This window comes from Eulemur rufifrons, chromosome 17 (assembly GCF_041146395.1).
Source record: "Eulemur rufifrons isolate Redbay chromosome 17, OSU_ERuf_1, whole genome shotgun sequence".
NCBI lineage: Eukaryota > Metazoa > Chordata > Mammalia > Primates > Lemuridae > Eulemur > Eulemur rufifrons.
Genome location: NC_090999.1, coordinates 66,899,894 through 66,916,071, shown reverse-complemented (window position 1 = coordinate 66,916,071; position 16,178 = coordinate 66,899,894). Strand labels below are relative to the sequence as shown.

The following is a 16,178-nucleotide window of genomic DNA, read 5'->3' as shown; positions in this document are numbered from 1 at the left end:
GTTTCCACGATTAGCGAGCTTCCCCAGCTAGCCTGTAGGTGGGTGTGTTTAACAGAAGGAAGCAATGGGAACCCGCCTGTCAGCCAGCCTTTCAAGCTAATTAGCTCAGCATACAACAAAGATAAGTGAGCCTGGGAAGAGGGCCCCCTGAGGGGTCTTTAGATTCTGGGAAATGTCTGATTGGCAGATGTTAAAAGGGATTCCTTGGTAATCCAGTGCATCAATGAGCTGCACAAATTCAGTCCAGGACTGCAAGAATTCAGGCATGAGGACACTGTGCAGGAGGCTCACACAGGCAGACCCAAGATGGACAGAACCTTGGAATCTCTGAGACACATCATTGCCCAAGTCTTGCCAAACAGAGACCCGGCTCTAGTCTTCAAAGACTGTAAGTACTGAAGGGGAAAGAAGTTTTTTGACTTTTTAGAAAATAGTCCTAAACGTCTAGTCACATCCTATTTAAGTACGATTTCTCCTAAATGTCTGTAGTCGTGTGCTGTGGTCTAAGTGATGTTTAACTTGTTCCTGACTTCAGTCAGAAGAATGATTTCATTTCACCTACAGGCATTAGGTGCTAGGTTATTTTGTCAGTAATACATCTTGCTAACTGTTTAGAAGTCTCTCCTAAAATCTAAGACCTGCCTAAGACTTAATAAACTTTTTCAGATGCTTTTTAAATAAAGCTAGGCTGACTGGTACTTAGATTAAAACTAAAAATAACTTGGAAATGACAATAAAATGTATGTAATTTGTTAACCTATTTAATACTCCACAACGTATCTCTATTATGTTAAATCAGGTATTGTATGTGTGAAAATTTTTGTTGCAAACAACAGTTAACAATAAATCACCACTGTGCTCTTAAATTTTGTGATAACAAATTATAACGCTTTAGTTAAAAGGCCAATAAAATAAGATGCCTCCCAACCTCCGCGGCACTCCCCCGGGTTCCCACCCTGCATCTACATGGTATGGCAAAGTTATTTCAAAATCTCTTTTTTTAGTGATTATAAAAATAATTCAATCAAGCTTTCCAATTCGTGCAATGCTATTAAACCATTTGTCATATAACTTTGTTTCTGGAACCAATTTGATTTCCTGTTGCTGCAAAGCAGACTATCTTCATGTTGTATCTTATCTACAGTAGGTTTCATATTACAAAGGGCTTCTGAAATAGAATTTTGCTATAGCACTGCCCAAAAGGTAAAATGCATATGAATTTTTTTTTTAACTTCAATAGGTTACAGCTTTCCTCTTTGTGAATCTAGTTATGTTTGTCTCCATCAAAACATCAATGGTTTGAATTTTACTTTCTGATTGCTGAATAGTGTTCTTTTCCAGATGTCCCTTTAGTTTATATTTCTCATATGCATGGTGAAGAAAGAGAAATGTTAGGCTATTTTATTCTGTAAATTTTTCCTCTTGGAAATTAAATTGTAACCAATCTGTCCTCTAAGGCATAAAGTGAAAGCCTTTTCTTTCTTCCTCTTTTTTTAAATATTGTCTTCAAGCATTTGTCAATAGCTATGTCAGATCCAATAAAAATCAGTCCCTCCCCTAGTCTAGCCTGGAGTCTATTCAGATTTGGTATGTTTTTTTAAGTGAAAAGAGAAGGAAAGAATGTCTCTCTCTTACAATAGTATTGAATTCACTAGTGAGGGATAAAAGGGCTCCTGGGCTGCCCAAAGCTTTGGATAAATTGTATAGGAGCAGGGGTCTTAGGCTGGCGGTTTGGATAGTGGAAGCAGGAAAAAGAAATAGAGGGGAAATTTTTCACCCAGCTCATTGAAAATTTAAGAAGTTTAAATCTGAAATTGTATGGCCCACTTTTTAAGCTGAACTTTTGGCAATTGTTTATAGTTTAGAAGAGAGATAGAATAGGAAAAGGGTTACAATGAAGCATACATTAAGTTCTGTCCTCCAGAACTTTGCAGGAATTCTTTTATATGGAAAAATAAAAAAGTGTCCTATTTTGTATATTTCATTCATTAACATAGAACTAAATTTGCCCAGATAGCATTACTGGCTTACCCTAGAAAGGACTGTCACCCTGCAACTTCTCCCATGACCTAATAATAATAGCTATGAATATTAAACTGCTGATCCTCTTCCTTGCGGCTTTTCTAATCTGAAAAATGACTAAATGAAAGTAAGCCAAATGGCAAATTTCTGTACCAGGAGTTTTCATAACACCAAAACATCTTGCCATCCTCATGGAATAAGTGGGAACGGGCTTGTTTATTTCCTGGGGCAGGACATGAAAAGTCTGTCTGGGCCCTCGCCATGCCCTGGCAAACCGTGGGTGCTGCACGTGCCAGAGTTTGGTGTATGGACCCATTTTCTTTGGCACACCCATAAGTTGCTGCCACCACACTCCTATTGGCAGCCTCTAAAAAGCTGCCACCAGCCTTGAATGGCAGAATCTGAGCAGTCCCCTCTCCTAGTCACTCCTGGCTCCTCCCCTCCCCCTCCAATCTCTTTCTGCCAGAAGTAAAGGGCTGAGCGCTTGAGCACATCATTGCCAATTCCTTAAGAAAAATTGCTACGTTGCTTTTCTACAAGGTGAAAAACTGGTCCAAGAATTTTTAAAACCCAGCCCATTTGAACATAGGAATATATACACAAAAAAGCCACTGTTTCAAAATTTATTTTCTGTGAATGTAAAGGCAGTTTTTTTCTATCTCTTTGGTCACACATAATGCAGCAAATGTAAATGATCATTTGATTCGTTTGTTACCCTCCGTTGGCTTTTGATTTGCTTAAAAACAAGCAATAGTAACTGAATTTTCTCTTCAAGTTGGTCAGGAAAAGCACCCAGGAAATCCTCTGGTCTGAGACATATGCACACGGGAATAGTTACATTCCTTTAAAGAAATAAAATTCAAATGTTTTTCTCAGCCAAGAAGGTCCTGCAAATGGCACTTTGCAATACATTAAATCTGTCATGTTATTTTGCACAAGGTGTTCATCTTATAATATTAATAGTTGTGATTTGTTTTTTATTTTCTCTCTTGGAAGGAAATGAATTCCATAACTCTTTTTGTCCTTTCCCTTATTTTACATTTTATATGAAAAATAATGGAAAGAGGTTTTAAATAAGGTGAACTCAATTTGAAATTTTTTCATCCAAGCTGACACTGGACTGTTCTCCATTTTTGTAATAAGTTGCACTGGAAGTCTCCACACTACTAGACAGAATCTCTGCAGACAAAATATGGCATGTCTCCACATTGCTTTCCATCCTTGGTTTTGTGCAATTTCCAATTTCTTTTCATGGGTCATGCATCACAACCAAAGATGAGCTACCCTAAAACCAGCCCCATCCACACTTGTGAAGAAGTATGTGAGCTTTCTATTTGTTTGCCACTGTTTGATAAGCCCTCATGTGCTTTCTCAAAAGAAATCACCACGTGATTCAAGATGGCTACACTTTCAGATCCTAATCTAAGTGTTAACTCTTCAAATTATGAGAGCACAATATGTTTATCTGCCATCTTTGGGCTCCTCCTTCATCCATGTAATAGTAACACTAAGATGTCAAGTCTTCACTATGTGATAGGCACTATGCTAGAATCATTTATTCTTCACAGTAAGCCCATAATGTAGGTACTATTGTTATTTATAGATGAGAGAACTGAGGCTCCTGGAAGTTAAAGTGACTTGCCCAAGATCACATAGCTAGTAAGTGACAGAGCCAGTATTCAAATTCTGTCTTCCAACTCCTCACCTTTGGACATCGCAAGACATTGCCTCTCAGTGGTGCTAATTACCATGTCATTAGTGTTATAATGGCAGTATAGTTTGAATATCCCTTATCTGAAATGTTGTGACCAGGAGTTTTTCAGATTTCATATTTTTTTGGATTTTAGAATATTTGCATTATATATACTTGAGCATTTGAAATCTGAAAATATGAAATATGAAATGCTCCAATGAGCATTTCCTTGAAGTCAGCACTCAAAAAATCCCAGATTTTGGAGCATTTCAGATTTCAGATTTTCAGATTTAAGATGCTCAACTTGTATCTGTTAAGAAAAACAGAGAGAGGAAAGAAATTAACTTTTCTGGGAGTCTGAAGGGACCCCATTAAGTAGTCACATCTAAACAGGAATATGACAGGAAAGTGGAGACAGGAAGGGCATTTTTTAGGAGAAGGACCAGCTTGTCCAAAGACAGATTGGGCAATACAGGAACAATGCACCGGGGCAGGCAGAGAGCAGCCCAGAAGGCAGGTTGAGTCATGCTGACATGCAGGTAATAGGGAGCTATTGGAGTTAACGGTGATCCTAGATTAGTCCTAGAAGTTTATGGCCTTCTGTTGCATTGGGGAAAAGTTTATATTGACATCTGTTAGAGGTACACTTCATGATACCTAAGTCAGGATTGCAGCTTTTTCTCAGCAAGAAACCATTTGCCAACTCAGGCAAGATGCAAGATTTGTGAATGTCAAACAGGTTTATGGAGAGAAACCACTTTCACTGATCGAAGGCCAAAATCAAGGAAACATTTTCAAAAAGATTGTTTAAAAGCTATCTTAGTTGTCATTGAAGCCATGAGAATGAGTTGATTTCTAGCATTGACTTATAAAGTGATATGTTAGATTTCACTGATATTTTTCCCAAATTTTATAATGAAAAAGTAAGATGGAATCTTTACTAAAGATTGCACAATTGGAAGCAAATTTCTCACATATTTGAGGTGCATTAACTCTTCCATTTGGAAAAACATTTTTCTACATGAAAGGTTTTATTTATATCATATAGGTGAATACTTTACTTCAAAGAGTACATTTTTACCCTTTGGAAAAATTGAAACAGACTATAGGCCTATTAAAAACATCTTAGTAATCGTGAATCTAGCTATATGCAGCATGAGAGAGTGAAAATCCTCAAGAGTCAAGTATTTTCTCCATGCCATGCTTTTTAGTGTAGTTATTTGAAATCTATAAATTTGATGATAAATTTATAGTTTTCACATTTCACAGAAAGGAATGGAATAGGATGTAAGGGACGATGTCTCTTGTGCAATAAAATCCCTACATATATTGCATTGCACTCCACTACATAAAGTATGCCTGGAAGAATACAGCTTCAACAAACAAACAAAACCTTGCACTGCTTGCTAGCTCCTTTTAGAATAATGACTGCATCTTAATTACAATAATTTGAACTCTGATAATTCTAGCATCAAAACGGTGGATATCTATTCTACTAAAGCCTATTCAAATGCTAATTTTACTTTATTTATTACAGGATACAACTATTTTTATTTGAATTTATACTAAGAAAAATATAGGTTTCAGTTCCGCTATGGGTGGCATATGAGCTGGTTCTTTTTCTTTTTTCAGGAAATATACATTTGGTAAAGTGTAAATACTAAAAATCTCACCCCTAGAGGACAATTTTTAAAAGAAAAAAAAAGGTAGCTTCTTGATCACTCAATGGCCTTATCTGTCCTAATACATTTATTTCTCATAGATAAATAAGATTTAGCAGATCAATGATAAAATATGACAGACACCCACCCTGGGAGATCAAATCTGGGGCCTCTTCATGGACTGCTGTCTCATCTCAGCAGAGATTTTTTTTTTTTAACAGTTAGGATTTGTTAGTCTGAACTCAATTTTAACAACTTCTGAAACTCATGTGTTAAGTTACAGCCCATAATAGGATACAGCTGCATAAGGGTGAGTTTCTAAGTTATGATCTTTCTGTTTAAATGATACGGTTTTACTGATTATGTGCTACAGATTGATTTAAGAAATGTAAGACAACTTTAGAAGCCTTTCATAAAAGAATCTTCTTTATTTAATACATTTCATATTGAAGTTTTAAACCAAAAGGCTCTTATTTCTTTTCCTCCATGTTCAAATGCTCATATAAGTTTAGTCTGTCAAGGTAGTTAAAACAATCCTGTTTTAAAAGAAAAAGAAAAAAACAGAATCCTATTGAAAGTTTAATATTGAAAAAATAGACAATTATTATACTCTGTCTCTCTATATTTTCACTCTGGTGTCCATGAAATGTTTGAATTACAGGGTTTTTCTTCCTACTGTGATGATAATCAGTTGATCCCTATTTTGATCTCATCCTGATAAACAGCTGTGGAAACCCACATTTAGTCACCACTCCTTTGGCACTTACAGCCTATACTGTTTAGTTTACATTTCTCTCATGTGGCTCTGTCCTGAATGTTATCACTTCACTGGGATGTTTTTGTCCACAGCTAAGTTGTAAGTCGCAGGAGGGAGAGCTGTACCTTGCACTTTTCTGTAACCCCAAGGTGCCTCCCACAGGGGCAGGCACTTAGCAGGTGCACAGACATGAGTTGATTGCTGATTCATTGATTTTTCTCTCTTAAAAAAGGGGGAAAGGTTTTTTCCATTGCTGGGTAGTCTCCTTTATGATGAAATACACTGTCCCAGACCCTTTTAAGCCATCCATCCTTGACTCTATTGTCACAGGCTATTTGTATGCAGGGTTAAATTGACAGCCAGAATAGACAAGAGGGAGCATGGAGGAAGAAGAGGCTCTAAAGATAAACAGACATCCCAGCAGAGCAGCTCAGAATCCTGTACACCATGTTGGCACAGTGGCTTAAATTGCCCATCCTTGCATTCATCCTCCAGATCTACCCCCCACTGTGGGTCACCAAAGTCATGCACCATACTTTTTAGGGCCAAACTCTGTGTCTGGTATGTAGACCCTGGTTAAATAGCTGTGGCAAGATCTTGAAGAGCATTCTTAGAATGACTATTTACAGGGAAGGAAGATACATGCCTAAAGCCACATTTGCAGAGATTTGACCATTTTAACTAAGCAGAACTGACCACTAAAGCAACCAGTGTGACTGATCCTTGGTTGGTCGTCTAAAATCAACGGTCCTACAAAGTCTCTTCTAAATACAGTGCAATGTCATTGCCCGGTGGAACATGAGAGAGATATGTACATTCTGATTGGTTAAATAGGTTATATCAAGTTTTTATTTTATACAACTTTTGAGATTGGATGACATCATCTGACCCATGGTACACATATAAATCACGTATGTGAACTTGGGCTGCTGCTGCTGTTTAACTATGGTATACTTAATGACTTTTTATTTTCATTTGTCTTTGTGATTTCCTCTTGCTCCTTCATACTAATTTTCTTCTCCCTCCTTAAAAAAAAAAAAAATTACCTTGCACTTGCAAATATACAGAAAAAAGAGTTATTTAAATTTTCCCCCAAAAGGATTTACAGTTCAACAGTTTTGAATTCTGAAGGTGAAAATTAAATCAAAAAGAAATACATCCCTTTTGCATGTTTTGTACAATCTCTTGGGAGGTTACTTTGTTAAACAACCTAAAGGATCATAATTCCCTCAGGAAAATGTTTTAGGTAGGGGGTGGGAGTGAAAGAAGAAAAGAAAAAGCAAACAAAAGAAGAAACACAATCAGCTTTCCAGCTGCTGAAGAAGCTAAGCATTGACTTGGGAGCGTTACCAAAGGAAAGTCCTTCTGCTGGGAACAAAGTGAGACTCCAGGCTGTCTCAGTCCTGCTGTGTGCCGTGGCTACCTTTGAAAGAGTGTCTACACAAAAGAAAAAGGGGCTGGAGATTCCTATATGTTGTATCCGACACACAAGCTGTGTCCATAGATACCTCAGCCTGGTCAAAGCTTAGCAAAGGCTGAGTGTGGTTATAAACAGCTAGCCAGCCGGCTCTGTTTGTCAGTGTCCTGGGGTTCAGCCAAGCCCAATATAAGACTCAAAGGCACTCCATTTTTCAACCCATTTTGCATGAATGGCAAATCAGCATTACACTGTGAGCTTGCTCCTCAAATTATTTCGGGGTCCTTTTCCTATTTTTCCCAACAAAACTAGGAAATCACATTGATAAGAACACATTGTACATGATTGAATTGCTAAAATAGAAAATACTAATTAACTTTATTTTAAAATACCACCTGCCGAGGATAATTTAATTAGAGCTTATATTAAAATATTACATAACATAAATCCATCTGTTTAGAGGCAGAGAATCAATCTGAAAAATATGTTAGTATCTTGAAAGCCTCTTAATGATTTATCCTTAAATGGCAGCCTTTCTAATTTTGCCTTTAATTGTTTTTGGCAAGGGTAATTTTACCCAGCTAGAATTTTTCCTCATGTAAGGCTTAAAGAAATTGATTCCTTTTTTCTAATAGATTTATAACAGACCTTTAAGATCACTTTTGGCAGACAAATGACTGTCTTCTATGCAGGACTTATGTCATACTGGGTGATCAAACTGGGCAATAAACTATGTTGTTTCTACTTTCCTGAAGCATACACAATCATTAAATATTAATGTAAAATAAAAGTTAACTCCTCATTGTAGTTTTTGCTAAGAGCAAGTCTATTGCCTTTAGCTTCATTAGAAAATGAAAAATTGGGACAAAAATCCATGTTTGCAGATTTTGAGACACGTAGCATTTCATCCATTTTGTGGCTATTATGAAGCTTGATTTTACCAGTGGATGTTATCAAATGAGCATTCCCTTTTCTATCTCTGAACTCTTCACATATCTTGGAAATAAATTAAATAGCACAATGTGTTCAATTAGAGAATTTTCAGACTTGCAGACTATTTTTAGAATATTTAATGATATGATTTCCAATCCAGGAACAGTTAGTTTCAAACATGCAAACATATAATCATGCCTTTTCTTCCTTTACCTTCTCAAACCACAAATAATAGCTAACACTCTAGTGCTCACTATGTGTGAAACCCTCTTCTGAGCATTTTCCATTTTAAGCCTTACAGCAACTCTGTGATGTAGGTATTGCATTTCACAGATGCACTGAGGCAAGGAGTAGTTAGATACATCACAGTGATAGAGGCCAGTTTCAAACACAGGTACTCTGGCTCCAGAGAACAGGTTTTAACTACTAAGTAAACTGCCTGCCTGCTGAAAAAAGATGGAGAGACAAGATGCAGTGCACATTTTAAGGTATAATAAACTAGTATTGTCTGTATTTGAAGACTCTTCTATTAACATAACATACTTTCTAATCCATGGGGCATTTAAATTCTCTACATCTCAGACTTCCCATATGAAAACAGATCATGTGTCCCTACTGGCATCACCATCATATCCAATCTGTGAAAATGAAAATACAATAATATATATACATGACAAGCTCTGAGTTTTCAGGATAAAATCCTTTTGGGTGTCCAGTTATCGATGTCCTTCTGTGAAGGGACTTCATGCTCCTTGCAAGCTATGGATTTTTCTGCCCAGACTCCTCTCAGAGAAATTCTGCCTTGGACTCACCCAGATGCATAAGAGCAACAGCACATTCTCTGGGCCCTTCCTCGTGGCTCCTCTTCGTGGATGGAGCCACCACAGACAGCACGACACTTTAACAAGGGGCTCTATGTTCCTGCCTGTCTCTTCCACTTGGGTAAAGCTGGGGCACAAGATTATGGGGTTCACTTCCAATTATTAAAAGAAGCTAAGTCCCCTTACCCAGTCTCTTGTCAAATACCCTTTTCCCAATGGCACCCTTTCCTATTGCTCCCTTACACAATTCAGCAGAGGCTAATTATTTCTCTCACCCTTTTTGTCAAATGCCATCCTCATTCCATTGAGAGCACGATTTCTCTCCCTTCCTCCATGCCTGTCTAAACCTCATTCCTCGGAGGAGGGCCCCTGCTTACGCCTTTCACCTACACAGATTTTCCCTGATCGTTTCAGCCCACATTCATCTACTCTCCCCCTTGCATTTTTTTAATTACTGTGCCATAAATTTTTTAAGCTTTACATATTACATTCACATCACCTCCATTCTACAATTTACCACTCTAAAATTTTGTTCACTAATGATACAATGAATATATTATTTCTCCAGTTAGATTGTAAATCTCTGCGGGCAGAGACCTGTCTTGGACTTCTTTATTACTTCATACCATCAAGGTCAGGGGCAGCACGTAGACCATGCCAGTGCCACATTGCTGGGTAATTATGGTGTTCTGTTCCACTGATCCCAGAGCCATTTTCAAATCCTTTTCAACAGAGTGCTTCAGGCAGTCAACATAAATCAATTAGAGTTGGCATCAAGACAAACAGGCTTACCATCCCCCTTCAGGATTCTCCTAGGCTCTAGTCATCGTGAAGGCACAAACCCAGGGAGCAAGTGGCTAGCAGCCATGCGTCCACCCTGGCTAGGCTGCATCTCTCTGCCATCTCCAGCTGGGGCATGGCTGCCACCATCACACTCCTACTGTGCGGGTACCACAGTGCTTCACACGTGAAACCTATTCCAGAAGGAAATCCTGACTTCTCCGTGAATTGTAGTGATGTCACTCATCTTCCACACGTTCATTCAATTGCACTAAAACCGTCTGGACTCCATTGAGTTTTCTCAGATTCCAAATGAAATCAATGGCTGCTTCTAGGTGGCTAGCCCTGTGCTGGGTACCGAGGAGGCTACACAGAAGAACGAATCAGGGTCCCTGCTCTCTAGAATCCTATAGTCTGCTGTGAGTTAAATAACAGAAAAGTGCACTGTGTAAGATGAATTGTTACCACAAGGCACGTCATTCCTCTGGCCAGAGGAAGTCCAGCCAAGTCTGACTTGATAAATTTAGCCAGGAGCACCATATCCATTTTATTAGCGTGGTTTATAGGAGATTAAGTGCTGAGACACAGGGCCACTAATGGAATGAGAGTTCAGAAAAGGAGATACGTGTAGTGGGAACCAGTGAGTAAGGCATGATGGCGGGGGGTGTTTCCCCAGAAGTGTGGGAGTAAATCGGATGGAAGGAAGGGAGGGGAGGGGCGGAAACAACACTCAAAATCAGAGGGAGAACTTGAACCACAGCGCAGATAACAAATAAGTCCCAGGTGTTCAGGGAGGTGTAATGAGACTGCCCTGGCTAAACCTGGTAGAGAATTTCTGCTGGAGAGGGTCAAAGGTTAGATAGCCAAAGTGTTCCACGTTGTAGGATGTCTTCATCAGTTAACTGTGAAAGCTTCGATTTTGAACTTTATAACAAAAAAAAGGAAGCTTGAGGAAGGAGAAAATGAAAACCTCACTTATAAGAGACTTGCTTGGGGATCTAATTACTACTCTGAAAACTCTGTCATGGTCAAACTTCAAAACACAGTGAAGAAGAAAGTAGCCACACTAATGTCTATAAACTACATAGCAAATTTTCTTATTGTGGATACACAAAATATTCAGAACTGCTGAAGGCGTCTATTACTTCTGTCCGAGAAAGCAATTTGGGGCAGTGCAATTGATTAAGATATTTGATCTGTAAAGTCAATTCGGAGATAAATTGCTTTCTTTACTCTCAGATGAGATGACAGCAGTCGCAAAAAGGAACTGGATTTTATGCTATTGTTCTGGGCTCTCCCCAACAATTCTCTCTCCTCCTACTTTCTCCCACACTCCTGCCTCAGCCATGCAGTACTCTATTTCTTTATGGTAATTGTATCAGTTAAACATCAGTTACCACGACAAAAGCAAAACCAAAAGATGACTTGTGAACCCTGAGCCAGAGATGCTGCTCAGCTTGTCCTGACTCCACAGTCAGCCAGAGTGTTCCCTACCTGCTTTCCCCAGGGCTCTGGCTGAGGATTCACTGCCTCCCTCTTGTCTAGTGCTCAGGGTCAGTGAATGACTGATTTCTCTTGTCCTGGTTGTGGATAAGGCCCTTTTCTTCTAGTTTCCATTGAGAAGAGCAGAAACTTTTCAAAAAGAACTTTACTTTGGGAGAAGTAATGCAAACAAAAGCAATGTGTTCTAGACCATAGCTTCCTGACCCTGAGGTGGAGGGCACAGTTGGGCAGAGACACCTGACCTTGCCTTCGGCTCATGCCCCTCTGCCTGGCAGCTCCAAGTTCCTCAGCAATCTTTGTCATTTCCTCTTACTCCTCTTGAAGTCCCTCCTTTGTCTATCTTTCCTTCAAAGGAGGGACTGGCATAGGAGGCTCGGTCACAGCCCCTTCTAAGCCACACAGTTGGTGGGTGTCACACCATTGCTTTAAACCAGAGTTGAGTATGGGCTGAAGATTGATTATGAAGGTGTCTGTTCACATGGACACAGACTGCTCATTCGGTATGACAGTTCCAAGCTGGAAATATGTCATCTCACTTTTATGAAAAAGTGTATGTATTGGCCTTTGCTTTACTTTGTTAAGAACGAATATCAGAAAAATGGCCCATGGGAAAGAGTAGATGTATAATTGTTGGGGAGGGTCCCCTCTGCCTGCCCTGCCAGCAGCTCACAAATGCAGCACTTCTTCTATACCTTCCCTGACATTCAAACACTCAACTAACATTTATTATGTTCCTACTGTATTCTAGGCATTGTGGGAAACATGACATAATTCTTCCTCCAAAGGAGGAATTATCTCCTTAGTAGAGATAGGCAGGCATGAATACAATTTAAGTTCTGTCATATTATGAAGTATCTTGGGATACATGAAAAACAGACTATACATTCAGACAAAACTAGGTTAAAAATCCCAGGTCTAAGACTTAGGAGCTGTGTGATACCTTGAGCTTCTTTTATTTCTCATCTGTAAGTTATGGATGATAATGCCCATTTCAAGAGGGTGCTATAAGGATTAAATGAGAAAATGCATATAATAGGACATAGTAGGTACATGCTAAGGGAGATGGGAGTAGCCACTTCTTCCTATGCCTGAGAACCCTGTTAAAATGCAGATTGTGGTTCAGTAGGCCTTGGGTATGGCCTGAGACCCTGAATTTCTAACAAGTCCCCAGGTGATATCCATGGTGTTTCTGAAGGGACTCTACTTTCATTAGCAAGGTTTTAGAGATTATTTTTGGTTTTGTTTTTATTTTTGAGAAACTGATGCTGGAGGTGAATCTTAAAAAATGAATAGATGCCATCCAAGAAGACAACAGAGGAAAGAAGAGTATTCCAGGAGGATTAATGGAAGTACAGGGCTTGCAAGGAGCATAAGAGCATGAGGGAATGAGGAGCCTGTAGAGCGAACTTGGGGAGAGGAGTTTAGAATAAGAGAGGGTAGCTGGTGCAGTGGCTTGTGCCTATAGTCCCCACTACTCAGGAGGCTGAGGCAGGATAATCACTTGAGTTCAGGAATCTGGGCTGTAGTATGCTATGCCAATGGGGTGTCTGCAGTAAGTTCAGCATCAATATGGTAGCATCCCAGGAGTGGGGGACCACCAGGTTGCCTAAGGTGGGGTGAACTGGCCCAGATTGGAAATGGAGCAGGTCAAAACTCTCATGCTGATCAGTACTGGGATTGCACCTGTGAATAGGCATTGCACTCCAGTCTGGGCAACACAGGGAGACTTCATCTCTTAACAAAATAATAAGAAAAAGAATGAGAGAGACATGTAAGACATGGGGTCTTTCATGCCTTGCCAAGGGGTTATTTATTTTATAGGAAATGAGGGACCCCACAGAAGGATTTAAGATGTGATTGATTTGATCAGCTGTGAGATTCAGAAATATTACCCTGGAAACAGTAGGAGGATGGGTGTGGCGGGAGGGTGATTGGAGTCGGGAGGGTGGTATACTAGGTGAGATAGAATGAGTATAAGCCAATGCACCAATGGCAGTATGGTCTGAGAGAAAGCAATGCCTGTAGGAGATGTCAGGATATAGAACTGACAAAAGGTGGGCATTTATTAGACATGGAAAGAAAAAATTAAGTTTAAACTTCCTGCGAGGTTTCTGATTTTGGTGACTGGGTAGAAGATAACATCACTTTCCTAGTAAGTAAGAAGGAAGAAAAGTAATCCAGGAGGAAGAGAAGAGTTTGTGGGAAAGAACATGAGTTGAATTTGGAAATATGTGGAGTTTGTGCAACATCCAAATGGACGTGTCTAATAACAAAGCTGGAGGTACAGAGCAGTTTGGGAGCCATGGAGATGGGTTCTGTCACTCAGGGAGAATAGTTGAGAGAGAAGCAAGAGAAGCCAAGACCTCATGCAAACCAACATGAGGGTTGAGCAGAGGAAGAGAAACCCATGAAAGAGACTGAGGAGAAATGATCAGAAAGAGAGAGAGAGAGAATCAGGAAGAAATGCTGTCAGAAAAGCCCAGGGAGATGAGAGTTTCTGGAAGAAATTGATCAGCTGTGTCAAATGCAGCTAAGAGGTCAAGTAAATAAGGACTGAACGCTAGGAATTGGTGATATTTGTCAGAGTAGTATCAGGGGAATAATGTAGAGAGAAGCCAGATTACGGTGGGTTAAAAATGAATGGAAGATAAGGAAGCAGAGATAGTCAATTTAGAATGTTCTTTCTAGCAACTTGGCTACAATGAGAAAATTTTAATAACTAGTAGCCATAAATAGTCCCAAGGTTGAGTGTTTCATTTCATTCATTCATTCATTCATTCATTTGTTGTTCTGAGCACATTTGTGGCTGCTGAGAAGGAGTGAGTAAAGAGGAAACATTTAAAAATAGGTCAAGGGAATGACTAAGAACAATGCCCAGGAGAAGCAGCACAAATGCATTTGAAACTGTAGGAAATAAGGTGGAGCCGGGCGCTTGTGCAGATGGATTCCTAGATGTAGGGATGGATATCACACACTTGGCAGCTCAAATTTATTATGTAACATGGAAGGCAGGAGCATTGGCTGGGCACTAAATATGGAACTGCACCATAGAGATAAACTGTCTAAAGAGGCCTATCCTCAAACTTGGGAGGATTTCTTCAGCAGTTCCTGACCCTCTGCTCGTATTTTCTTTGAGATTGTCCGCAAACCTGTTGATGCTGCCTCTAAAACCTAAAAGAGCGTGTGTTTCACAAATAGAGCATCCTCTGATATACCAATCTTTGGAATTCCAAACAGCACGCTGGCCTTCTTCCCTCTGCACTCCATTCATCTGGTTTTCCAGTCGACAAGAGCAGATAGAGACAGAAAGATGGATGGTGTGTGTGCATGCGTATATGTTGCACTCTTTACGGGTGATGACATCTGTAGGCCCATCAAAGAAATCTCCCAAGATTTCAGAATGAAAAATTTGAAAATTGCTGCTTCTATTCATACAGAAATATTACTTAGTGCATTTCATCTTCAAGCTTTTGAATCCAAGTAGCTTTATGTGCCAAAATTCTTGTGTTCATTTTACCTAGATAATCCTGAGTCCTCAACTGCCACTCCAGTTCTCAGCTGAAAGTGATTCAACAATTAACTAACTTATTATAAGAGGCTAATGGTCTTTGGTGACTAAGAGGGTAACAGGTCACTGGGTTTAATTTCAGGCTTCAATCTTGAGGACATCTCTGCTGAATTCTGAAGGTCAACTGCAAGTAGAGACACAAATCAGCCAGCTCATAAATTCTCGAGGTGTGGCCGGGCGCGGTGGCTCACGCCTGTAATCCTAGCACTCTGGGAGGCCGAGGCGGGTGGATCGCTCGAGGTCAGGAGTTCAAGACCAGCCTGAGCAAGAGTGAGACCCCGTCTCTACTAAAAATAGAAAGAAATTATATGGACAACTAAAATATATATATACAAAAAATTAGCCGGGCATGGTGGCGCATGCCTGTAGTCCCAGCTACTCGGGAGGCTGAGGCAGTAGGATCGCTTAAGCCCAGGAGTTTGAGGTTGCTGTGAGCTAGACTGACGCCACGGCACTCACTCTAGCCCGGGCAACAGAGTGAGACTCTGTCTCAAAAAAAAAAAAAAATTCTCGAGGTGAAAGGAAGAGGAGGAGAAGGGGACAGAAAAACAGTTTAGAAAATGAAAGTTATAATTCTATTTTGAATTACATCAACTGGTAGAAAATATTATTTCAAATATTTTTGGATGAGTTAAAAATCTCTGTAATAACTAATTCTCAGCTGGACTACTTCAATATGTATTTTATTAACTCAAGTATCCCCTCTGCTAGTCTTATATTTTCCCAATTTCTTTCCCAAAATATTTCTTAAATACTAAACACTGCAGTTTTTTCAATATACACAGGCATCCAATTCCTTAAGAGTCTCTATAATTTGCCTGAAATACACACCATGAAGCTGACTGGTGACCTACAGAGGAGGTGCAGGAGCCCAGTGCTCTAGTAAACAGCTTAGAAAGTGGTCGTGCAATGGTTTTGTCTCTAGGTCAAACTCTGTAACACTCCTGACTCCCTGAAAAATACCAGTGTCCAGTATTTTGAAGCACATCCAAGAATGTATATAGGATAACGGCAAAGGGCATA

The 16,178-nt window shown here is 39.6% G+C and overlaps 1 protein-coding gene across 1 annotated transcript in view; it reads left to right on the top strand.

Annotated features, from left to right (window-relative positions):
• The first annotated feature begins 306 nt into the window (after window positions 1-306).
• Window positions 307-16,178, top strand: part of LIX1 (limb and CNS expressed 1) — a 48,836-nt gene continuing 32,964 nt past the window's right edge. Inside the window, exon 1 of the mRNA XM_069492733.1 lies at window positions 307-388. Coding sequence (XP_069348834.1) covers window positions 307-388 — 82 coding nt within the window. The remainder of the gene's footprint in view (window positions 389-16,178) is intronic.